The sequence below is a fragment of the Felis catus genome, chromosome X, assembly GCF_018350175.1.
Source record: "Felis catus isolate Fca126 chromosome X, F.catus_Fca126_mat1.0, whole genome shotgun sequence".
NCBI classification, from domain to species: domain Eukaryota; kingdom Metazoa; phylum Chordata; class Mammalia; order Carnivora; family Felidae; genus Felis; species Felis catus.
This window is the reverse complement of record NC_058386.1, coordinates 10,700,064-10,723,796: the sequence shown is the minus strand read 5'-3', so window position 1 is coordinate 10,723,796 and position 23,733 is coordinate 10,700,064. Positions and strand designations below refer to the sequence as shown.

General features: G+C 47.6%; 1 protein-coding gene and 2 long non-coding RNA genes across 7 annotated transcripts in view; all 3 read left to right on the top strand.

The window, feature by feature from the left end:
• The window catches only part of LOC109496437, a 43,902-nt gene extending 38,221 nt beyond the window's left edge, over positions 1-5,681 (top strand). For all 3 annotated transcript variants that reach the window (XR_006593137.1, XR_002739869.2, XR_006593138.1), the window contains one exon: positions 4,827-5,681. This is a non-coding gene — a long non-coding RNA (uncharacterized LOC109496437). The remainder of the gene's footprint in view (positions 1-4,826) is intronic.
• Positions 5,682-8,361: 2,680 nt separating this feature from the next.
• The window catches only part of GPM6B (glycoprotein M6B), a 149,836-nt gene continuing 134,464 nt past the window's right edge, over positions 8,362-23,733 (top strand). Inside the window, exons 1-2 of one of the 3 annotated variants that reach the window (XM_045051384.1) lie at positions 8,362-10,581; positions 14,349-15,195. In XM_045051384.1, the coding sequence (XP_044907319.1) occupies positions 10,033-10,581; positions 14,349-14,609 (810 nt within the window). In that variant the 5' untranslated portion in view covers positions 8,362-10,032 and the 3' untranslated portion in view covers positions 14,610-15,195. Of the gene's footprint in view, positions 10,582-14,348; positions 15,196-23,733 lie in introns of those variants that run through there. The other 2 variants (XM_045051386.1, XM_023249365.2) reach the window with 2 other exon arrangements.
• On the top strand, positions 15,705-17,634 carry LOC123383521. Its single transcript, XR_006593367.1, has 2 exons — positions 15,705-16,553; positions 17,458-17,634. It is a non-coding gene; the product is annotated as an uncharacterized LOC123383521 (long non-coding RNA).

Here is a 23,733-nt window from a genome sequence, read left to right as displayed (position 1 = left end):
AGATACAGCGGTCCCTTGCCTCACACACACCCCTCCAACTTCATTGGTTCCCTGGATAAGGTTTCTAGATGAGAGAACGGGGGTATGCTCAACATCCTCTGTGGACTTTGGGAAGGGTTGAAGCAGAGGGAGAGCCATTCACAGGAGAGGGGGAGAGGAGGCTCCTGGAGCCATATAATATGGCCTCATCAGAGCAACAGAAACAGTAGCACTACAGGTGTTCCTTGACCTTGGTTTCAATATGGTACAAGAACTGGCTCATTTTCCATGAGGCGGTTGCTGGGCATTGAAATATGCAAGGGTTGCGTAATTGTTACATCTGTTCCTCTTTCTGAGTTTTAAATGGACCTTGCTCGCGGTGCATTTTGGAAATCACCCTGTTAACAGGTGTCTGCCCCAGCTGAACAGCTGAATCAACCCAGGACTCCGTGTGTGGTAAACAGACAGTGGCCTTTTTCCACAACACAAGTTGTCATTTCCTTGTGGGCAACGTACAGAAATGTGTGCTGGGTGTCAACACAATCAAGGATTACCTAGCAGGCTGAAAACAATCATGCTGGTCAATAAGTTGAGGTCAACCAGGAGGAAGAAAGATTGTCATTGTCAATATTTTTATCCACAAGATGGATGAAAATTCACAAGGCGTGTTCACTGCAAGTAGGACGGGTAGCTGGTGTTTTCGGTAGAAGACTCAAAACTCAGGCTGATGCTGTTAAGATGTCGTGATATGTTTTATACAAGAATTTTAACGAGTCTCTTGGGTTCAAAGTTATATAAGCTCAAATGGAGGAGATATTCGTTTATTTAACAAAAACACGAGCATCTGATACATTCTGTGCAAGGAGGTTATAGCGGTGATGAAGATAAAGAAGGTCCTTGCCCACCCGGAGCATCCAATCCAGGCCTGAAACTGACAAGAAAAATAAACATTGCCATGACAAGACAATTTTCCGTAGTAGCAAAGCAGACTGAGAAGTTGCCTCCGGTGAAGTAGAAGGAAAACCAGCAATGTGTGGCTTCATAGAAGCTGAGATGAGAACATGTTTCCAGAAGAATGGAGGCATCCACTGCAAGAATCCCATCCTGCCACACGGCAACCATTTGTGTCCTTGACAAGAGTGGTTTCCACAGAATGATGGGGACGCAGGCTTATTGGAGCAGGCTTCAGAGAGTGAGAGGTGAGGAAGTGTGGGCCAGTATGGATGCTCTTCCCAGAAGTTTTACTAAGAAGAGGAGCAAGAAAATAAGGCAGTAGCTACAACATGTATGTGAACCAGTGGGAAAGATCCACTTGAAAGGGAAATACGGATGATGCAGGACAGACAGAAGACTATTATTGTAGAAACAGAGGCCTCGGAAGGAGGAGACGGGACATGGATTTAGAAACTTTATGTTCAAAACCCGTCCAGATTTTAGTTAGCCACAAGTTCAAAGTCTCACAAGAGTCCTCAGAGAGTTTTTCACTCATTCATCGGCACATTTTAATTTGCTCCCACGATGATTATGGCCCAATGGAGGAGAAAAACATACATTGTATATTCGCAGAATCCGAAGTAAAATTGCAGCTGTGGGAGGTCCCAGAAAGGGGAGGTGGATGGTGCCGTAAGACTGTCAACTGGGGCATTCGACTTAGTGGAGAGGCCCGGGACGGCTTCCCTGGGGAAATGATGCTCTGGTTTTGAGTCAAATAATGTGTGGATTCTAGCAAGGCAAAGAAGCAGGAGAAAGGGCACATGCAAAGGCCCTGCGTTGGGAGGGAGGGCCTGTGAGGGCAGCAAGGCAGAAGCATGGAGAATGGGGGCAGGCAATGAGAGGTTAGGGTGGGCTTGGGCAGGGCTTGGAGGCCATGTCAAGGAGGTCTTGAAAAATAGATTCCTTCACACCCACTAGGGTGGCTATAATTTTTTTTAAGCTTATTTATTTATTTTGAGAGAGAGAGAGAGGGGGAATCCCAAACAGGCCCTGCACTGTTCAGCGCAGAGCCCCATGTGGGGCTCGATTTCATGAACTGTGAGATCATGACGTGAACCGAAACCAAGAGTTGGGTACTTAACCGACTGAGCCACCCATGTGCCCAGGATGGCTGTAATTTTAAAAAATGGGAAATAAGTATTGGCAAAGACGTGGAGAAATCGGAACCCTCAGACGCTCATGTTGGGAATGTAAAATGGCGCAGCCAATGTGGAAGACACTGTGGCGGTTCTTCAGAACATTAAACATCGAATTGCCACCTGACCCAGCCATTCCACTAGGTGTATATACATCCAAGAGAATTTAAAGCAAGGACTAGAACAGATACTTTTACACTGGCTGTTCACAGAAGTGTAGTTCACACTAGCCAAAAGGTGGAAACAACTCAAGTGTCCCATGGGTGAATGGCTAAGCAAACTGTAGTCTATCCATACAATGGAATATTATCCAGCTATAAAAACAGGAATGGGGCAGGGGCATTAGAGAACGACACCTTAACAGGATGGTTTTCCTTTGGGCTGGTGACAGTGTTTTAGAACTGAACAGTGATGTTGTCTGCACCCCGCTGTGAATGTAGTAAATGCCACTGAATTCTACACTTTAATGTGGTCAATTTTATGTCATATGTATTTTATCACAATAAAAACAAGCAAAATCCATATTACTTGAGTGTTTCCAACTCAAGGGAAGAGTTTCAACCTAACCAGCTGGAGACTTACATCTTTTTGTTTAAGTTTATTTAGTTTGAGAGAGAGAGAGTGCACACGCATGTGTGAGCAGGGGAAGGGCAGAGAGAGAGAGGGAGAGAGAGAATCCCAAGCAGGCTCTGTGCTGTCAGTGCAGAGCCTGATGCAGGACTCGAACTCACAAACCGTGAGGTCATGACCTGACCGAAATCAAGAGTCGGAGGCTTAATCTCCAGAGCCACCCATGCACCCTTGGAGAGTTACATCTTTTTCAGAGCTCCCTACTTGAAGAAGAACTTTAGAAATAACAGAATGTCAGCCATAGAACAACCAGGAGGCTGAGAGAATTCAAATATGCCTGAAAGGCAGATGGCCACAGATCGGGCACAACGGATTTTCCTGAATGTGGAGGATTTGTCAGACTGAGTTATAAAATTCCCTTTAACTCAGAGATTCTGTGACACGGTTTCAAGTATCACTTGGGAGGGGAGATAGGAAAACTCTAGGGCAAAGTAAAGTGACGCTATTTTTTCTAAGAGGCTACCAGATTCACTGTTACCAGGCAAGTGGGAAGTGTGCGGGGCATAAGAGAAATCGTTGGCTGGTGAAAATTAAGGGCTAATTAAATAATGTTGAGCTCTGCACGGGGTTCTATTTTAATTTTTTCATGTGCAAAAAATGGACACGCTGTCCCATTAGCTATATTCTTCGGTCTTGTGAGTTCCTGAGGGCCCGCTGGGAACTCTGGTCTGGATTCACATGTGCGGCTAACTCAGCCACCGTCCCGAAGTAGAGTGTCCCGTGGAAGACACGAGCAGCAGGGGTGGACATAACCCCGACTCACGGATGGAAATGCTCAGTACAAACCAAAGGAAAATCACTTGCGGATCGCGCTTTCTCGCAAAAAGACAGCAAGAAATGTGCTGTGTTTTCAGGGCGGGGTGAGCTTTCAGCCCCCTTTCAGATCCTGAGCCCCCTGGGATGCGGGGTCCCCTGGGATGCGGCTCTTTTCTCTCTTAGCCTCGTCCTCCTCCCACTCAGCCTGTCACTCCAGGAGACACACACGCGTGGCAGGACGTGGCCATTCGTTCTTCTCTAAGCCACAGCCCAACTGGAGACTGACTCTAAAAGATGCCCCACGACAGGCCCCTGGCCAAGGCTTTGCATTTGTTCCTTGTGCCCAGACAGCAATCTTACGACCCAGAAACACTTTCTATGGCTGGTAACGTGGTGGAGTAGACAGAGCCTGGATTTGGAGACCACTGGGCTCGAAGCTAAATCTGGATTTGCCATGAGCTCGGTGTGCAACCTGGGTCACATGACCTCACGTCTCCAGACCCAGTTTCCTACAACAACTGTATGGGGTGGGGACTATGATTATACCCATTTTACAGATGGTGTATGTCTGGAAATAAGGTCTCAGGAGCCCAGAAGGCATAGAACTAACCACTCGATGGGCAAGGGTCCCTTATTTAAATACATGTAGCTGTCATAGCTCATACATATGAAAAGAATTCAATAGAACAGTGACCTTGATGAAAATGTCGCCCAGGGGCGCCTGGGTGGCTCAGTCGGTTAAGCGTCCGACTTCAGCTCAGGTCACGATCTCGCGGTCCGTGAGTTCGAGCCCCGCGTCAGGCTCTGGGCTGATGGCTCAGAGCCTGGAGCCTGCTTCCAATTCTGTGTCTCCCTCTCTCTCTGCCCCTCCCCCGTTCATGCTCTGTCTCTCTCTGTCTCAAAAATAAATAAACGTTAAAAAAAAAAAATTTAAAAAGAGAAAATGTCGCCCAGCCTCACTCGCAGAGGGAATCTCTTCCAACTACTTCTTTTTGGAATTTCTCTGGAAGCACTTCCACGATCCAGACTTGTGGATGTGAGGCCTTTTGGGTATCAGTGTGGGCAGTCTGGGTTGTCACCGGGAGGGGGAGGGGGCACTGTTGGCATTTAGTGGGCCCAGGACAGGGTGACCGGCCTCCAGCAGTACACAGGACAGTCTCACACAATGAAGACATGTCCCCATTTCTTGACCAATTTTTTAATGTCTTCTGGACACTTATGTAGATGAAAAATCTGCCTCTAGTTACTGGTACCTAAAAAATAAGTTCATCTTACATATAAACACAAGATATTTGGGGATGGTTGTAAGCAATGTGAATTTTTTTTTTCCAGGAATACAATTACTGTATAAATTGAGGGAAGACCACACTTTGCTTTGCTTGGAACTTTATCCGCTCCTTCACCATTTTGGACGTCACGACGCTGATGGCAAGGCGGCTCTTCATATTCGAGTGCCCAGTACAGCACATCTCAATCGCATCTCGGTCGATTGTTCAGCATCTCAGCAGCCCCATTCATGGCAGTTCGACAGCTCGGTCGCTCACTGGGTGACTTGGTTGCATCTTCCGGTGTAATCATGCCTGAGTATTTACACATCGAGAGAAACACTACACATTAGAAACTACTTTCACTTCTCGTTTACATTATAATTGAGGAGTTATATTGATCTATTCTTTAATTTGGATTTCGTTGGTGGAGAGCCAAGGGGGTATCAGAAATGTTTATTTATAGGGGCCCCCGGGGTGGCTCAGCCGGTTAAGCGTCCGATCGTGGTCTCACAGTTCTTGAGTTCGAGTCCTGCGTCAGGCTCTGTGCAACAGCTCAGAGCCTGGAGCCTGCTTTGGATTCTGTGTCCCCCTCTCTCTCTGCCACTCCGCCACTCGTACTCTGTCTCTCAAAAATAAACAAACAGTAAAGAAAAATTAAAAAAAATAAATGTTTATAAATGACATCGGATATGATAGGGTCGTAGCAATGGCTCTAATCTTGGTAATATGCTTAATTCTCTCTTTACCAACTTTAGCTAATATCTACTGGCTCTTTGATGTGAAAGATGAGAATTTATGTCACTTACATTATCCATCCTCTCAAAGCTCTAATTAAAAAAATTTTTTTTTAACATTTATTCATTTTTGAGAGACAGAGCGTGAGTGGGGGAGGGGCAGAGAGAGAGGGAGACGCAGAATCCAAAGCAGGCTCCAGGCTCCAGGCTTCGAGCTGTCACTACACAGCCTGACGCGGGACTCGAACTCATGGACCACAAAATCATGACCTGAGCTGAAGTCAGATACTTAACCGACTGAGCCACCCAGGCGTCCCAAAGCTCTATTTTTTTTTAATGTTTATTTACTTTTGAGAGACAGGGAGAGAGACAGGGGAGGGGCAGAGAGAGAGGAAGACTGGAGAATACCAAGCAGGCTCCACACTGTCCGTGCAGAGCTTAACGCCGGGTTCGAATCCACAAACTGTGAGATCATGACCTGAGTTGAAATCAAGAGTCGGACACTTAACCCACTGAGCCACCTAGGTGCCCTCACAAAGCTCTATTTCTTTTCCCATCAAACTTTGACAGTATCTTCTGACCCCCCCACTTGAGCAGCTGGGGGCATTAGTGGTGTTGCTTTCTCGTTCATAATCTTTGATGTTCCACTTTGTGTCGGCTGTGCTTTTGTTGGCGTATTCAAATATGTGAAGGTTTGCTAAGATTTTCATTTAGTTCCACAAAACAGAGCCCAGTGTTTTGTTTTGTCTTGTCCATACAGTGACAGTAAAGTTGAAGACCAGTTCGTGGACTTCCCATTGGTTTGGGTTTTCAAAGGAGCCATCAGGAGCCATCTCAGAAAGGAGCCATCTTTCTGAGAAACAGGAGAAAAGGCTACACGATATAGAAATTGTGCCTGCTGTGCCAGTAAACGAACTCCAGTAAGGGAGAAGCAGATAGATTTTAAGAATCAAAGATCAAGCCAAGATTCTGCCCATGAGAAGATTTTTGTCGCAGAGACCAGATTCATGAGTAATTATGACACAGAAAGGAGTGGGGGGCACACGTGATTAAACGCCACCCAAAAAGTAATTGGAGCAGACAAAATGTGTCCTTACAGTTTAAATTTCTTTTTTAAGGTTTATTTACTTATTTGAGAGAGAGGGGGGAGAGAGAGAGAGAGAGAGAGAGAGAGAGAGAGAGAGAGGATCCCAAGCAGTCTCTGTCAGCACAGAGCGTGATGTGGGGCTCGAAGTCTCGAACCAGGAGATCATGACCTAAGCTGAAGCCAGAGTCGGACACTCAAACGATTGGGCCCCCAGGGCGCTTCGTGTCCTTACAGTTTATAATGAATTTGTACTCCTAGATGAGGCATAGAGGGTCAGTAAGATCATAGTCAACTTGTATGAAAGCAGTTGGAAATGTCATTTATAGTTTAAAATCAAATTCTTAGGAGACCATCTCTAGTGTTGAGTGAGGTACAGCTATACGTTTCTTCCTGATTGTAAAAGTAATTCTGGTTCATTGTCAAAGGGTAGGACCACGGCTATAACAAATAAGTCCCCAAATACGTAATGGCTCAAACATAACAGCAGTTCGTTTCTAGTGCACACGAGTGTCTGAGTCAGTTCCAGGCTATCAGCGTGGCAGCGGCCGGTGGGCTTCTGCTCCACAAAGCCATTCAAGCACCCAGGCGCAGGCAATTCCGTCTTCAACGTGGTTCCCGAAGGCACCCTCTTGTCAACATCACGTTCCAGCTGAGAGAAGGGGAAAGCATGTCGAAGCGATCGTGTTGGAGTTTCACGGGCAAGGCCTGGAAGCGGTGGATGTTACTTCTGACCTCATTGGCTAGAACTCAATCCCCCTAACTGCTAAGACATCTGGGAAATGTAGTCCAGCTGTGTGGGCAGAGAGCCGATCTGCGTTTGGTGAAGAGTCTCTAACAGTGCATTTTCTCGCAGTCTTTTTTAATACATATATATGTACATACGAATATGACTAGGATTATAGTGTACATTTAGCTTTTTCTTCTGCTTAAAAAAAAAAAACCCAAGATATCTGAGCATGTTCCCACATAATTCTTTGCAAACAAGGCTGCATGATACATGATCATACAGATTGGGGTTTCTCAACCTGGGCCCTATTGACATCTGGGGCTGGATGGTTCTTTGTTATGGTGGGGCTGTCCTGGGCATCGCAGGATGTCCGGCAGCATCTGCAACCTCCACCAACCAGAAACCAGTAGCATCCCCTCCCCAGATGTGACGACTAAAACTGTTTTTAGGGATTGCCAAAGGTCTCCTGAGGAGTAAAATGATCCACAGCTGGGAGCCACTAAACTAGCTCAACAATAATTTACGTAACTGCTTCCCTTTTATTGAATAGGTGTTGCTTACATCGTGTCTGAGGTAAACGTCTTTTTATATTACTTTTGACTGAAACAGTCATTATTTACTTAGGACAAAGTCCCAGAAGTGGGATTATTAGGTCAGAGGCTATGAATATTTTTAAGTCTCTTGATATATACTACCAAATAGCTTTCCAGAAAGGCTCTACCAATTTACTTGCCCACCTGCAAAAGAGTCTTGCTTTCCTTTTTTAAAGATCTTATTTTTTTTTTAATTTTTTTTCAACGTTTTTTATTTATTTTTGGGACAGAGAGAGACAGAGCATGAACGGGGGAGGGGCAGAGAGAGAGGGAGACACAGAATCGCAAACAGGCTCCAGGCTCCGAGCCATCAGCCCAGAGCCTGACGCAGGGCTCGAACTCCCGGACCGCGAGATCGTGACCTGGCTGAAGTCGGACGCTTAACCGACTGCGCCACCCAGGCGCCCCTAAAGATCTTATTTTTAAGTAATCTCTACACCCAATGTGGGGCTCAAACTTACAACCCTGAGATCAAGAGTCGCACGCTCTACCGGCTGAGCCAGCCAGGTGCCCCAAATCTTGCTTCATTTTTTAAAGGTTTCAGTTATTTAATATGAGAAGAATGTACCCTGTCTATAGTAGTCTTGCTGATTTCCCAACTGCTGGTTTTTTGTTTTTTGGGGTTTTTTTTTTCCTTCTTAAGGGTGTTAGGGACAACTGTTGAAATAAGCCCATGAAATTTCCAAAGTGAGTAAACATTTCTATTAAACTGTGGCTTTCCTTTAACATTGTGGACACAGTTGCTATAACTTGGTTTTTTTAATCACAGCATCCCATTGTGGCTTGCTTTAATATTTGGACAGCTGTTATTTCTTTTTGACGGGTAAAAAAAAAACAAAACAAAACAAACCCAAGACTTCTAGGGAAGGACAGAAAGTGGACCAAAGGGTTTACTTTCATCTCAGGGCACACAACCTTACAATTTTTGGTCCCAGAGTGGTGGAGTGAGGTGATGGCTTGCCAAAACACGATTTCAGAATGTCATGCCCGAGTCTCATTCTGTCGTTTGCACGGTCTCCTAGGAGTCTCCCATGAGTCTCCCGTGATGCAGGAACCAACGAAACCAAGTGCATTCCCCTGTGCCCCCAACCACTTGCACCTCTGTCTCTGCCCTTTGCACGAGATCTCAGTTATAGCCGCGTGCGGTTGCATTCCTGCATGTGCGCACATTCGGGCCTCATTCAAATGGATTACTTTCCTGTAATGGGGACAAGAAGTTAAACCTGTGAGCTCCCTGCTGTTTTATTAGTGCATAAAGATTGGTTAGGACTAACTATTCCCGTGGGACTGTGAAAATGAGCCAGTGATCTGCTCAGCACAAATCTCTGTCCTTTAACGCAAAAATATTATTAGGTTTTCTAGAGCTCTGCCTTGATAAAATCTTTCCTAATCCAATAAATTTCAATAGACGAAATGTTTGCTACCTCCACTCTTTCTCAATCCTAAAGGCTCTCTCTTTGGGGTTAAATGTCCCTTAAGGGTACTAGCTACGGTTCCAGTTTATGCAACCCTCTGTTCCAGTAATGGAAGTGTTTTCAAAACAAGGAAACGTAGCATAAACTCTCCGCCGCAATATCGCGCTCAGAGATGTCTCAGCAAGTATCCACTGTAGAAAAATGACAAGGGTCTCAGAGCTTTTCTAATACCTTTGGAGACAGGAACATTATTCTCTAAAGAGACAGAAGGAATTTAAGCTCTGGACACTGTTAAACCATTAATTCACTTACAGGCTCACGTGCAAGGCCTGAGCAGTGGGGACGCGGCGACTGGGGTGAGTCTGCTAAGTCTCCCAGAGCCCGACAGGGGTGGGCTTCCGGGGATCAAGACGGCCGATGAAGGACACCACCAGATCTCTCTCTCACCACCCCAGCCTGGAGAGTGCCGCCCGTGCCCTTCTAGATCATCGTTACCCACAAGTAACTCAAGTCAGTGTTGGCTACCTTGGATGCACATTGGAATCACCTGGTGGCTTTTGCAGCTTGGATGCCTCAGTCTCGCCGGCAGAGACCCTGACGCAACCGGGTGTTTAAATCGCCCCAGCTGGTTCTCATGTGCAACCAGGGTTGAGCCCCACTGAGTTAAGTAATCACCCGCAGCTCATATATGAACAAAAGGAGCCAGGACTACGGATGGGGGCGGTGCGCTGCGAAACGCTGGCCGTCCTTGGTTCGGTGTCCCCGGCCTCAGTCTCTTCATCTGCACAATGGGTTAAGGCTAGGACCGCAAAGCCCCCTCCAGCTGTTAACAGTTCGGTCCCGGGAAGCGGATCCGCGCCCCCTCCCCCCCTCCCCAGATCCCCTCTCTGCCCACCCCCTTGGCTTCTCGGGTCCCCGCGCCACCTCCGCGCCCGCTCGGGGGTCCCAGAGGAAGCCCCGAGCAGGGCCGGCCGCCCCGGCGCGCCCGCTGCCGGGTTCGGGCCCTCGCTGCGGGCGCACAAAGCCCCCGGCGCTGACGTCAGGGCCCCTCTCGGCACGGCCGGCCCCCAGTGCAGGCGGAGCCGCGCCGCGCTCCCACCCCGGCCCCGGAGCCAGCAGCGAGCCGCCAGCCGCCGGCCCAGCAGCGCAGCAGCACGCCCGGAGCCCGGCCCGCGCACGTGCCCGCCAGACCTGCAAACTTGTGCCGCCGGCTCGGCCCGTCCCCGGGGAGCCCGCGCCCCTCCAACCAGTCTCCAGCCATGGGTAAGCCAGCGCGCCGCCCCCCACCCACCCCCGCGCCACGGCCCCCGGCCCCGCGCCCCCGCCCCGCCCCGGCTCAGCTGCGGCTCCCGGGGCACCTCGGCGCCGGGGCGCGGGGGGGCCGGAGGTGGGAGGGGCGCGGCGCAGGTGTCCCGAACGCCCAGGTGCGCGGCCCGGCCCCGCGGTGGGGGCGCCCCTCGCCCCGGCCGCGCTCGGGCGGCCCCCCGGCGGGGCGCTCGCGGGAGGGGGGAGAGCCGGCCTCCCGGGGGTGCGGGTGGGGGCCGCAGGGAGAGCGGACGGGGCGTCCCGGGCGGCGGGCCCCGGCTTTATTTTAAGGGTTGGCAGAGAGGAGCTTCTTGCCGGTTTCCCGGGACGCTCTCCTTGTCGCCGGAGCGCTCCGCTCCCAGTGGGGTCTCGTCCCCTTCCTCCCCCGCCGTGGTCTTGCTGCCCTTAAAACCACAGGAAACGGACGCCCAGTTCCCCGAGGCTGGGGGCTTCCGAGAACTCGTTTGGGAACCGTGACCCTTGAAGCCAGGGAGGGGGAGGGACGGGATGGGACCGAGGGGGAGTCTCTTTGTCCCCTGTTGCAACTATCAAAATGCGGAGCTGGGCGCAGGTGGAGGCGGCTTGCCAAGGGGGTTCGAGTGCAGCTGGGGGATCGACTCGTAACGCTGAATGCCGGGTTCTGGGGGTTGCAAACCTCCAACCTGGCCCGGGGCGGCTGCTGGGCGGCTGTAGGATTCTTTCTGTCACCTCCTAACACCCCGAACTGCTGCCGTCAGCGGCATGTCGTTAAATGGGGACTCTGTCGGAAGGTTGCTGTGGCAATCCCCCTGATTCCGCTGCACCGCTGGCAGCGTCTGCGAGCTGTGTTTGGGGAAGGGCTTCTCTCCCAGCTCTGTTCTCCCTCTCTAGTGGCAGCCAGACTGCAGCCACACGCGCCACAAAAGCCACAGGCTGGAGAGCCCCGCCGAAGCATTCCTAATGAGGAACGCCGTGGGTTTAACCACTGCGGGTTAATGGTCAGGGCTTGGGAATTCCTGGCCGTCCGCCACCCCCATCCGTGGCCCCTTACCCAGTCTGCAGCCCTCCGCTGCTGAGAGAGAGAGAGAGAGAGAGAGAGAGAGAGAGAATGAGAATGAGAATGTATGTGTAAGGGAGGGAGTGTAATTTTGTGCTGATTATAATTTTGGTGAGGGACAGCAAGAAGGACATTATTTTGAATTTAAAGGGAGGAGCAAAGAATTTTACAGCTGAATCTTCTTGAATTTACTAGGTGATCAAAATATGAGAGGAAACAAGGCCCCTGAATCCAACAAGAAAATTTCTTACCCAGAAGTTAGGGGAGGGCTAGGATAAAATCCTTCTAGAAAGGACAGGATCGCGTGACCTGTAACTCTGGTTCCTACCGGTTTAAACACCTCGACCTGAGTAGTCCCATCACTCCATGCTCCCTTTTATTTTGTTTTGTTTTGTTTTGTTTCATTATTTTTTAAAAGACTTTATTTTCAGGTAAGCTCTACACCCAAGGTGGGGCTCGAACGCACAACCCCCAGATTGAGTCACGTGCTCCATGGACCGAGCCAGCCGAGTGCCCCTCAATGCTCCCTTTTAAATGAGGCTCATACACAAAAATCAGCTGGCCGCCGCTGAGCCTGGAACTGTTTTGACAGTGCTGGGCACAGAGGTGTGCAAGTTTATGGAGCAGCTCAGTACTGAGGAAAGCCTTCGCTAATTTTCCTGAAATAAAGTTATTTCTGGTCTTTTGACACGAGGCGCTCGGACTCGTACCTTTTAGACATCGAGCGTCCGGTTACCACCTGGGCACCTTCTTGAGGATGGCTTTCACAGTACCTGGGGTAGGCTGTAGTTTGGAAATCGGTGTGGACGTCCGTTCTCATGCAGCAAATGCCCAGACCAGGGGCCTGTTCTCAAGGCAGTGCTTTGTGTCTCGGACAGTTGTTGGTTCTATATTTCAGTTGCCAATTTGTTAATTTGCGCATACCTCACTGGTCCTGGCTGTATCCTTGGTTTGAGTTTTTACGATTAAAAAAAAAAAAAAGTTCTCTTCATGCCAGAAGGAAACCTACTGGTTTCCTCTGGTAGATTCTTAGTAAATACACCACAAGGCTGTGAACTGGTTGTGTTTTTCCAGATGTATTTAATTATCCAACATACCCTTATGAATGTTTTAATTGAAATGATTTCAGGTCGGGGAAAATTCTCGCCATTGGCCCACTGAGTTGGGACTTGGGTTCTTGCACCAGTCACTTCCTTAACCTGGTATCAGTTAATTTACTAGTAAAATGAGTGCGGTTTATGGAAATAAAAGCCCCTTTGGACTCAAATTTTAAAGTATTCAACGTCTTTAAATTGAAAAATACTGAGCCGTAGTGGTACGTAGGGGTCTATCTTTCAATGTATCTTAAAATGTTTGCATTGTTGAGCGGGTTTATTTATTTATTTTGGCTTCGTCGAAATGTAATTCACATGCCATACAGTTTGCACGTTTTGAGTGTACAAAGTCCGTGATTTGTGTATTCAGAGTCGTGTCCCCCCCCCCCACCGCTGACCGTGTCGTCGTCACCTTAAAAAGAAACCCCGTGCCCATTGGAAGTACTCTCCACCCCACCCCCCTTGCCCCTGGCCGCCGCTCGCTCGTCTACTTTCTGTGCGGGTGGATGTGCCCACTGGGGACATTTCACGTAAATGCAATGAGCCCATTGATGTTTGAAGTGTGTTTGACTATTCGGTAACTTTGGTGGTTGTTCACAATGGGAGGTTGTGCATACACGGTGCACAGCACCTAAGCGTATTGAAACTAATTTTTTCACTGGCCGAAGAGTTCCACGTTTGGCTGCTGCGCCTCTGCGCGTGTGTGTGCTGGGCACACATCCGTTCCCGGTTTTACGCCGGTTTCATCTGTTGGGAACTCCTGTTGCCTAACAGAATTTTTTCCTTTTTTAAGTAACCCCTGTGCGCCACGTGGGGCTCAGACTCCGCGTCCCCGAGATCGAGAGTTGGGTGCTCTGAGCCAGCCAGGTCATGATCTTGTGGTCGTGAGTTCAAGCCCCGGGTCAGGCTCTGTGCTGACAGTTCGGAGCCTGGAGCCTGCTTCATATTCTGTGTCTCCCTCTCTCTCTCTGCCCCAACCCACTCGCGTTCTGTCTCTCTCAAAAATAAATATTAAAAAAAAATTTTTTTTTAATTGTCTGTGAAATGGTCAGATACATCCGGAAATTGCATTCATCCATTTTGTGGTGAGGATGTGTTTCCAAGGATTATGAATTTAAACAGTCATCTCACAAAATAGCTTTACCCAAAACTGGTTCAGAGCAGTTTTCCTTTCACTGTCACCTGCCTACAAATCATCTTTGATCTTGTCAAAAAAAAAAAAAAAAAAAAAAACGGTTTTTTATTCTGTCGGCCTGGATGGGACCCGAGTTTCTGTATTTCTAGCAAGCTCCCTGGCGGTGCTGCCGCAGGTCCCCAGGGTGAGGAAATTGAGGAAAAAGCGGGGCAGACCAGGGGCCATGTGCCTGCCCCTGCACTGCCGCGAAGTTGCTCTGTGATCTTGGGTAAATCATTTTCTCTTCTTGAGCTCCGTTGACTCCGTGGAATCAAAGGATCTGATGAAATTATTTCTTTGGGCTCTTACAGATCTAAATGGATGTAATTTAGAGGAGGGGAAAGAAAAAGGATAATGTTATGCTTGAAAAACATGCGAAAACAGCTCTCTAATTGTTTCAACACTATTTGTTTCCACGAAGCCAGCATCACAGGACGGTTGGCCCTTCTCCAGGGAGCCTGTGGAGGAAGCTGTACCGTTTCCAGCTTTGGCTTCTCCTGGCCTCTTCTCCTTCGCGTTGGCCGCTCCAGAGATCCTCTCGTCACCCCCACACAGGGCCCAGACCACCTTCAGAGGCCCCCCCTCTCCCCCCCACCCCCCCCCCCACGAGGAGCCATACATGCATACATACACGTTGGGTTCTGGAAGGTTGCCCGGAAATTCAGATGCAGTTGGACACTAAAGGAATGGCATCCCGATGAATAGCCGGGCCGGAAGTCTTTCCAGAATGTGCTAGCCTCCTGCCCATGAGAGTAAACATCTTCCCGTGAGCGGGCCCTCATGCCTTGGAGAGCGCTCCCTTTAAGTGTCTGGATGCACACTGAGATTGGAAATCGACCTCCTAGGCCGGTAGCACAGAATAGTGTTCATGACAAACAGGAAATAATTAGGATATTTTGGCTGCGGCGGAAGCTCTTGCCCAAATCACTTGACCCCTGCCGGGGTTTCCGGGAGATGATCCTTCGCCGCTGCCTCCAGGGTCAAGCAGTCCGATGATTCATTGAAACTGCTGAAGTGGGGAATCCTCAAAAGTGCCACATACGCGGCTTGAGCGTTCCGTTTCGCCTTAAACACGAGTTCTCCGATATTTTGTCGTGAGACTCAAGACCCCTGCTTCCAATGGGAACCCTGGTGGGGAGGCCCCTGAAGTCTTGCTCGGCGTGTCCGTCACGGCGCAGATGCGTCGGCTTTTGATTTCCAGCTTCAGATTCTTCTCGAGTCGAGTGAGCACTTCAAGGCATGGGGACCCAATCTGTGTGCAGGATGCTCGTACGTCGCGTTTCCAACTGACCCGCCACTAAGACTTTGCCAAGCGATCAGCTTGGGTTTCAAAGAAATAACTCTTCTTGTGCACACGTTTTATCCGTCTAGGTAGCGTTGAATTACATTTCATAATTATAGTAACAAATACAACCGGCATAAATAGGTGTGGGAGCAAACCCAACTGACCCTTAGGTACACAAGTCAGCTGGTGGCAGAGGGGTACGTGGATGTCCTGTGGACAGTGGTCAGTGTGGTTTACAAAAGGAATAGGAAATATGGGGTGATTGGGTGCAGCCCTGGGGTACACGCTAATAGAGCTGCTACTGTATTTTTAAGCCAGTGTCACCCATGTCATAATTTTAACATTTTTCTGGTTACTATCAGCTGGCTTCTTCGTGTTTATTTATTTATTATCAAAAATTTTTTAATGTTTAGAGAGCGGGCGCGAGCAGGGGAGGGGCAGAGAGAGAGAGAGAGGCAGACACAGAATTCGACGCAGGCGCCGGGCTCTGAGCAGTCAGCACAGAGCCCGATGAGGGGCTCGAACTCGGGAGATTGTGACCTGAGCCAAAGTCAGATGCTTAACCTCAGGCGCCCCTATTGTTAGTGTTTTTAATATGCTTTCTTTTCTGTTCAAATTCATCAAGACGCAAGATTGTTTTATTCATTCTTCTGTCCCAGTGCTTGTTCCAATGATTGGCATATCGTAGGTGCTCCAGAAATATTTGTGGAAAGGATGAGGGTTTTTTTGTTGTGTAAAATGTACTTTATTAAGGCCTGTCTATGTTATAAATGGACGGATGATGAGGTATGTAAAATTATATTTGGTATTAGAGAACTGTGCTAAACCATACTAAATAGGGCAAATGGGATTAATTATTATTCTTTAATAACATGAATACTTTCAGCTCAGATTTTCACAGAATAACAGAATTCAGAGCTTGGAGAGGCTTTAGAAGTAATTTGCCGCAGGCAGACAGACCCCAAAATAATTTAAAGAGCAGTTTGTTACGTCATTACTTTTTTTACCCCGCCTTCAGCTTGTATTTTCTTTTGATGTCTTAATATTTTCCTGTCCTTGGTGAAAAGTACTTCCCTCTTGTCAGATTTTTGAAGTCCAGGAAAGCTTGGGGTGAAACAGTTTCCGGGAAATTCATCATGGCCCTGAGGATTAGAAGGGGACTTGCAGTGTTTCCGCTGGCTTCTGCAGTTGGGTTAAACAGGCCTACTTCAAGGCCACTGGCTCGGCGTTCCCTAAGAGCGTCTGAGTTCCCGTTCCATGCCTCTACCCTGGGGGCCCTCCGGGGAATGAAAGCTGCTCCCTCAACAAGCGATAGGAGTCCTGCTCCGATGGATGAGCCAGGTACTTTGCTGAGTCTCTTGATCTCTGACTTGTGAGCACCACCTCCCCCCCCCCCCCGCCGGCCATGTTGGGTGTAGAGATGACTTAAAAAATAAAATCTTAAGCAAAAAACACCCCAACCCCCAAACTGGGTTCTGTCCTCATCAGCACAGTCATTTCAGAGAGATTAACAATGACAACAGAAGTACAGCTCATATAGAATAATTTCCTCTGTCCAGGGGAAACGGAGCAGAGGAGTGGGAGTGGCCGGTGTTGGTATTTCAGAGTGGGGTTCCCTGGAGAGACTGTTCCCCTTGATCGAAGTCTTGAAGGATGAGCAGGACGACAGGGGTCTCAGTGGCGGGGAGAAGCCATCCCAGGCTCTGGGTACAGACGTGCTGGGGCTGGCAGGGGAGGCCAGGCCACAGGTAAGAGCAGGAAATAACTTGAGGTTATCCTCTTGGTTGGGGGGAATCGCCAAGGGATTTTAAGCAGGGAAGTGACAGATGGATGGAACCGATCATCTCTCCGAGGAGGTAAAAGAATCCTTAAGTGCCTAGTTGTAAAATTCCAGATGGGAGTCTGGGAGGAGTTCTGAGAAGGGCGAGATCTTGTAGCTTATCTGTTTTTTTTTTTCTTCCCCCCCCCCTCCGTAGCTTATCTGAAGCTTCTGGTGGACGCTTGGGCTTGAGGTGTTTTGAGAAGAGTGGAAGGGCTTTAGGGTTTGGTAGAAGGGAGGTAGGAGTGAGTGGGCTTGGTTACTGGTGGAATCCTGAAGAAACTGGCTTGGCCTGAGCAGAGAATGGGGTGGGGAAAAGTAGGAAGGAAGACCGGGGAGGGACACATTTTAGTTACAAGTGGACACCTAGATGTGAATCTTGCAAAACCGTTTTTAATATTGTCTCTTGCCTCTTCCCTTTCAAAGGCTGAAGTGGACAAGGAAGGAAGCGTGAGCACTTCTGGGCTCAGAGGGTCATCTTTGCTGTGACTCCAGAGACGGTGGCTCTTGAAATGGAACCCGGTCTTGTGTCTCTATTTGATTAGTAATATTAAAAGTGGCATTTTTCTTCCTTAAATGTTTGAAACAATTCAGCAGTGCCAAGATCTGGGTCTGGAGTTTTCCTTGTGGAAGTGTTTAAAGTTATGTTTTGTATATTTAAAAAATTTTTGTTAAATACTTACTTTTGAGAGAGACACACACATACACACACAGAGGCATGAGCGGGGAAGGGGCAGAGAGAGGGAGACACAGAATCTGAAGCAGGCTCCAGGCTCTGAGCTGTTAGCACAGAGCCCGATGTGGGGCTCGAACTCACAAACTGTGAGATCATGACCTGAGCCAAAGCTGGGCTCAACTGACTGAGTCACCCAGGTGCCCCGAACTAGATAATTTATTATTTTTTTTTAACATTTATTCATTTTTTTTTCTTTTTTTTTTTAATTTTTTTTTTCAACATTTATTTATTTTTGGGACAGAGAGAGAGCATGAACGGGGGAGGGGCAGAGAGAGAGAGGGAGACACAGGATCCTAATCGGGCTCCAAGCTCTGAGCTGTCAGCACCGAGCCCGTCACGGGGCTTGAACTCACAGACTGCAAGATCAAGACCAGAGCTGAAGTCAGCCGCTTAACCCACTGAGCCACCCAGGCGCCCCTGTGTCATATTTTTTCACAGAGATTGTAGTGTTCAGATTTCCTCTTTCTCTTTGAGTTTTGCTGAGTTGTGTTTAAGGACTTTTTTTCCATTTTATCTATGTATGTTACCAATTTTCCGGATGTACAGTTGTTCATCATACTCTTGTATTAACCATTTAATTCTATCTTGTGGGACCTGTAGTAGTCCTCCTCCATTCATTTCTAGTGATGTAGGTAATTTGTATTCTTTTTATCTTTCTTGATCGATCTTGGCCAATTATTTTAAAATTTATCTTGGTAGATTGATACTTATATGTGATAATTACATCGGACGGATGAACTGACTGCTTAATAAAAAAAGAGTACATTTTCTAGTGATCAGAAGGTAGGATTTTAATGTCTACAAGTAATAACTGCTTCCTTCGTCAGAAAACAAAAATCTTCCAAAGGAAAAAGTGCTTCAACCTGATCTTTTGAATTTTATTTAAAAAAATGAAAAAATATTTTAGAGCGCGAGAGTGCGAGTGGGAGAGAGGGACAGAGAGAGAGAGAATCCCAAGAAGGCTGCACACTGTCAGTGTGAACTCGACGTGGGGCTCGATCCCACGACCCTGGGATCGTGACCTGAGCCGAAATCAGGAGTCGGACACTCAACCGACTGAGGCACCCAGATGCCCCTTGAATTTTATTTTTCGTGGCTGTGTATACATATAACTCAGTATATTTGAACTTGGTGTGGCCACATATGTTGTAAAACACGTGAAGTTGGAGTTACCGCTTAGTATTGGATTGTTTATTGGTTTGTTTTCTGTAGGACGGTTAAATTCTGCTTTCTGTGCACTGGAGGATATTGAGTAGCACCCTTGGTGTGCACCCACTATGTGCTCGTGACAGTGTCCTCGATGTGACGACCAGAAACGTGTCCAGACATGGCCAAATAACCATCGTTGAGGGGCAAAATCGCCCCGTGTTGACAACCCCTGCTTTGGGATGACAGCGATTGAAAACGCTTTTGTGCTTCATGCTATCCTGAGGTCTCAGTAGTGGCGTCGTTGAGGACTTAGTTGAGCACGTATACTGAACAGGCGGGTCTCTGGTGCCCAGGGTGTTCGCTCTCCGAAAAGGATGCTTGATTCTAGCCAAAGTTCAGCTAGAATTTTTAAAAAATTCTTAACCTTTTAAAAAATTTGTAACCATTTTCAACATCAGAGAATCTGGAGATGGAATGGGGACCCTTGCAGACCACCTAATTCGCTCTCTCTTTGGAGTAAAACGGTGGCTAAACCATCTCCTCAGTGAGACCAAACACCGCTGGGGATCGGGAGTGCACGGCTTGGCTTGTTCTGATGTTCGGCGCCCCGGAGCCCTGAAAGGGCTGAATCGATGGGAAATTGATCCCGCTCACTGAAATCGCTTTCATCATCTTTTGTGCTCTTCATCAAGTAGAAAGACATCGAGGATCTCGTCCCATTTTTTTTTTAATATCCTTAATTACCTTGATGGCCTTTCCATAATTAGAATTCATCTCCTTCGCTATAATCAAATCTACCCAGATTAAGCCTTTGAGGCAACCTTCCTGCACGTTCTGTCCTGTCCTTAGGGTCTGTAGTCACGGCTTCGTTGCATTTTTCTATGTGTTTGGGAGACGCGGGAGTTGTGAGAGGAAGGACTCCTTTTCCCCCTTGCTGCTCACAGAGAGCAGTTCCCCCAGCCATGGATCTCCCTGCCCCCTCCCCCCCCACTGCTGGGGGGACCTTAATGCGGTCTGCTCAGAGAGGTCTGAGCACGCTTGGAAACTAGTTCTCGTCTTAAATGCTGTAAGAACATTGGAAGCAACGGTTCGGAGGAGCCTAGGAAATCCACTGTGCCATCTGTGCATCGGGGTCCCTCTGTTAGCTTTAGGAATGTGATGTTTCACAACTCCCCGAAAAGAATGTTTAAAGGAGCAGAGGCTGGAGACGTAATTAGCAAAGGAATTCAGACCTTTAAGCTAACTTGATTGGATGCAGCACTTTATTTTATATTTTCCTTTTAGTTTTCTCTTGTGGCATTTGACAGTTGCCATGGTAAGTAAAGTAGAATTCAGAACATTAAAGAGATGAATTTCCATTTCATGAATTATTACCGTTTTGCAAAGCCAATGTCCTGGATTATCAAAAACTGGTCTGAGCTCTATTATATAATGGCATCGTCGCGAATACTTCTAGATATTTTGTAAGAGGCACGGATATTATAAAAATCATTTGAAAATGTTCTACTGAGGGGCACCTGGGTGGCTCAGTCGGTTAAGTGTCTTGATTTCAGCTCAGGTCATGTTCTCATGGTTCGTGAGTTCGGGTGCTGCACACGGACGGCACGGAGCCTGCTTGGGATTCTCTCCCCTCCCCCCCATACGTAAAAAAAACTTAACAGAAATTTGCTATTGAAGTATATAAACACAAAAAGTGGGCAAACCGTAAGCATACAGCTTGGTGAGTTTTTTCAAACGTAACCAGTGCGTAGTTGACGAAGCGAAACGTTACCAGCCCTGCAGAATTCCCCTGCGTGGTCCTTTTGAGGCACCCAGGCGAAGGGTAATCACTTCTCCTTTCTACCAGCATAGTTTTGCCTCTTTTTCCACTTATATAAATGGAATCACTTAGGATAAACGCTTAGGTCTGGCAGCTTTTGATCAACATTAATATCATTTTGAAAGTCGGTAATGTTTTCTGTCTGAAAAATAGACTTGCTTCTAAATCACTAATGGTTAAGGGGAGCCTGGGTGGCTCAGTTGGTTAAGCGTCCGGCTTCCGGGCAGGTCGTGATCTCGGGGTTCATAGGTTCAAGCCCCGCGTCAGGCTCTGTGCTGACAGCTCGGAGCCTGGAGCCTGCTTCGGAATCTGTGACTCCCTCTTTCTTCCCCTCCCCCTCTCACACTCTGTCTCCCTCAAGAATAAATAAACATTAAAAAAAAATTACTATGGTTAAAATCACTTATTAAATGCTTTCGGGTATAGAGGTGTGCTAGGGAGTCCATAAACCACTGCTTCCTACCCTCTATTTTGAGTGGAAAACTTTGACACAACAGGTGTGAGAAGTGCTTTGAAAACAATTGACAAGCCATGAGACAGGCACATGAAAAACAAGCATATGGCTGAAGAGATGACCGAGATAAGGTAGCCCCATTATCCCCCTGGGAAATGGAAAGTTCATGATGGGAGGGTTGCAAATAAAGAGACGGTTGTGGGTGTTGCGTATTTATTCAGGAGCTGCTCGATGTAAATATTTTATGGCTTCAAGCTCTAAGGATCTGCCAGATGTTGAGACCTCCTCCCAAGTAGGTTCCCGAAGAAGACGGGAGTTTTAAGAATTGTCCGAATTAACGGTAGTCGGGGGAGTCTTGGCAGGTGGCTGTCTCTACTACGCCGCAAGGTTGGCCGAGGCCCGGAGGCCTGGGATGGGTTCTGATCCTCCTCCTGAGAAGTTTCGGAAATCGATACAAAACCGTTTCTGTTAAATGAACTTGTTGCGTGGTTTGGAGGGAGACAGATAACCTGCCCTCGTTCCTCTGGTGAGGACCAAGTTGCTCACCGAATGAACGATGTCGGCAGCCGAGCGAACGCTCCGTCGTGTCTCGGAGCCGGCTAGACCTCGGAGCGTCGCTGCTTCCCCCGGAGGGGTGTCCGTTGACGGTCCCGCCAACAGCGCGCGAGCATTCGTCTCTCCGTGTTTTCACCCGCGTTTGGTGCTGTCGACGGTTTAATTTTTTCACAACCCTGATAGGTATGAAGCGGTATTTCATTGTTTTTTTTATGTTGGATGTTCCTAGGCAGTTTGGAGCTTTTTGGTAGGTTCATGGCCCTTTGAAGTTTTGTCTTTCGTTTATATCCTTGTTTTTTCTTGCTGGCTTGTTGTGATTCTTTATACATTCTGGATACTAATCCTCAGTTAAACGGGACCTCAGTGTTCTCTTCCTCTCTTTGATTTTGTGGAACGTATCTTCTGTTGTACTGAGTTGTTTTTTATTGTAACAAGTCCTAATTAATCTTTTCCTTTATTATGATTTGTGCCTTTTGTTTTTGCCTTGTTTTAGAATTGTTCTTATATCCAAGGTCATGCAGGTGTTCTGTTCTTCCATATTTTCTTCTAAGGTGTTTTTAAAGTAATGCTTTTCATTTTTCAGTCTTTGTTCCTTTGGGATTTTAGCTTTTTGGTAGAGTAAGAGAAATCTATTTTTATTTTATACTTCTCTGCAGAAACGCCCGTGTACTTAATGGTTCATCGATTCCCCACTGATTTTCATAGAACACCGTCTCTCACGTTTTAAATTTCCCTCCTGTACGTGCGCGTACATCTCTGGACTCTGTTCTGTTTCTTGGCTATGTTTTGCCATCTGTGTGCTAAGAGGACACGGTCCTGATGACTGTAGATGTATAGTAAGCTTCTCTCGTTCTTGCTTTTGGAATTGGCTTTTCATGTTCCACAAACATCCCTGATAGGATTTTGAGTGGGATTACAGTGAATCGCCAGCATAATTTCCGTGACAGTGCATGTATTTACCATGTGGAAGCTTCCGTATCGAAGCTGCCATATCCACATCTTCTTTGATCTTCCCTAGTAGTGTTTCTGCACGCCTTAAAATATATATAAAAGGGCCCTCCTAGTTTCTGTGGCTTTTTTTTTTTTTTAAGAGAAAAAGTCAATCAGTTGGTGTCCATTCTCATTTCATGGGGATGTCATCGTTTCCCTCCACAGATCTGTGGCTTCTCAGACTCCAACAGATTGGATACACTTCTTGAGATTAACATAGCAGCTGTAGGGGGAAGCTGGTTCTCGATTATCCCCTACCGACCTGGTCATAAGTACCGAACTGAAGGGAGGTATTATTGCCTCAACTGACTGGTGACGGTTTTCTTATCTAATCTTTTTGTAGTATGTCAAAGGAGAGAAGAAAAGTGAAATTTCCACTCATCTGTTAGAGCGATATGCAGCTAAGGTAACCCTAGGGTGATTTAAACAGACTGTTACTTCCACATTTGGTGATGTTATCTGAGAAATTGAACCTTTCATGGTCGACTCGAGATTCCCCAGTTTCCCGAAGTCCTTTAATGGGAAACTTGTCCTGGAATATTTTCACATAGCTGTTCACCCTTGAAGAGGAGGCCGGGATTGGGCTGGAGCACGAGCCTGATTTATTCCAGAAAGTGGTGTATTCAGCCGACAAGTGAGATTACGTGTGCTGCTACCCATCACTTCGCAGAAACATTCCTGCCCGGGTCCTCAGACTTTTGTTTATTTGGAGGCAACAGAAATCACGAACTAGGACATATTCTCCTAGGACCTATCTTGGGAAATGTAATTTTTAATAATAGTGTTGTCACTCCCTCACTGTAGACGATGGCCAGAACAAAACCAGACTGTTGGACATTTTCTGTATACTGCCTGCTGCCCCTGGGCGCCACCCCCCACCGACCAGCGCCCACACACCTCCACGCGTTTATTTTTATTGCTTAAAGTTTGTACGTACGTATGTAGTTTTGAGTAATCTCTACCCCCGACGTGGGGTTCGAACTTCAGACCCTGAGATCA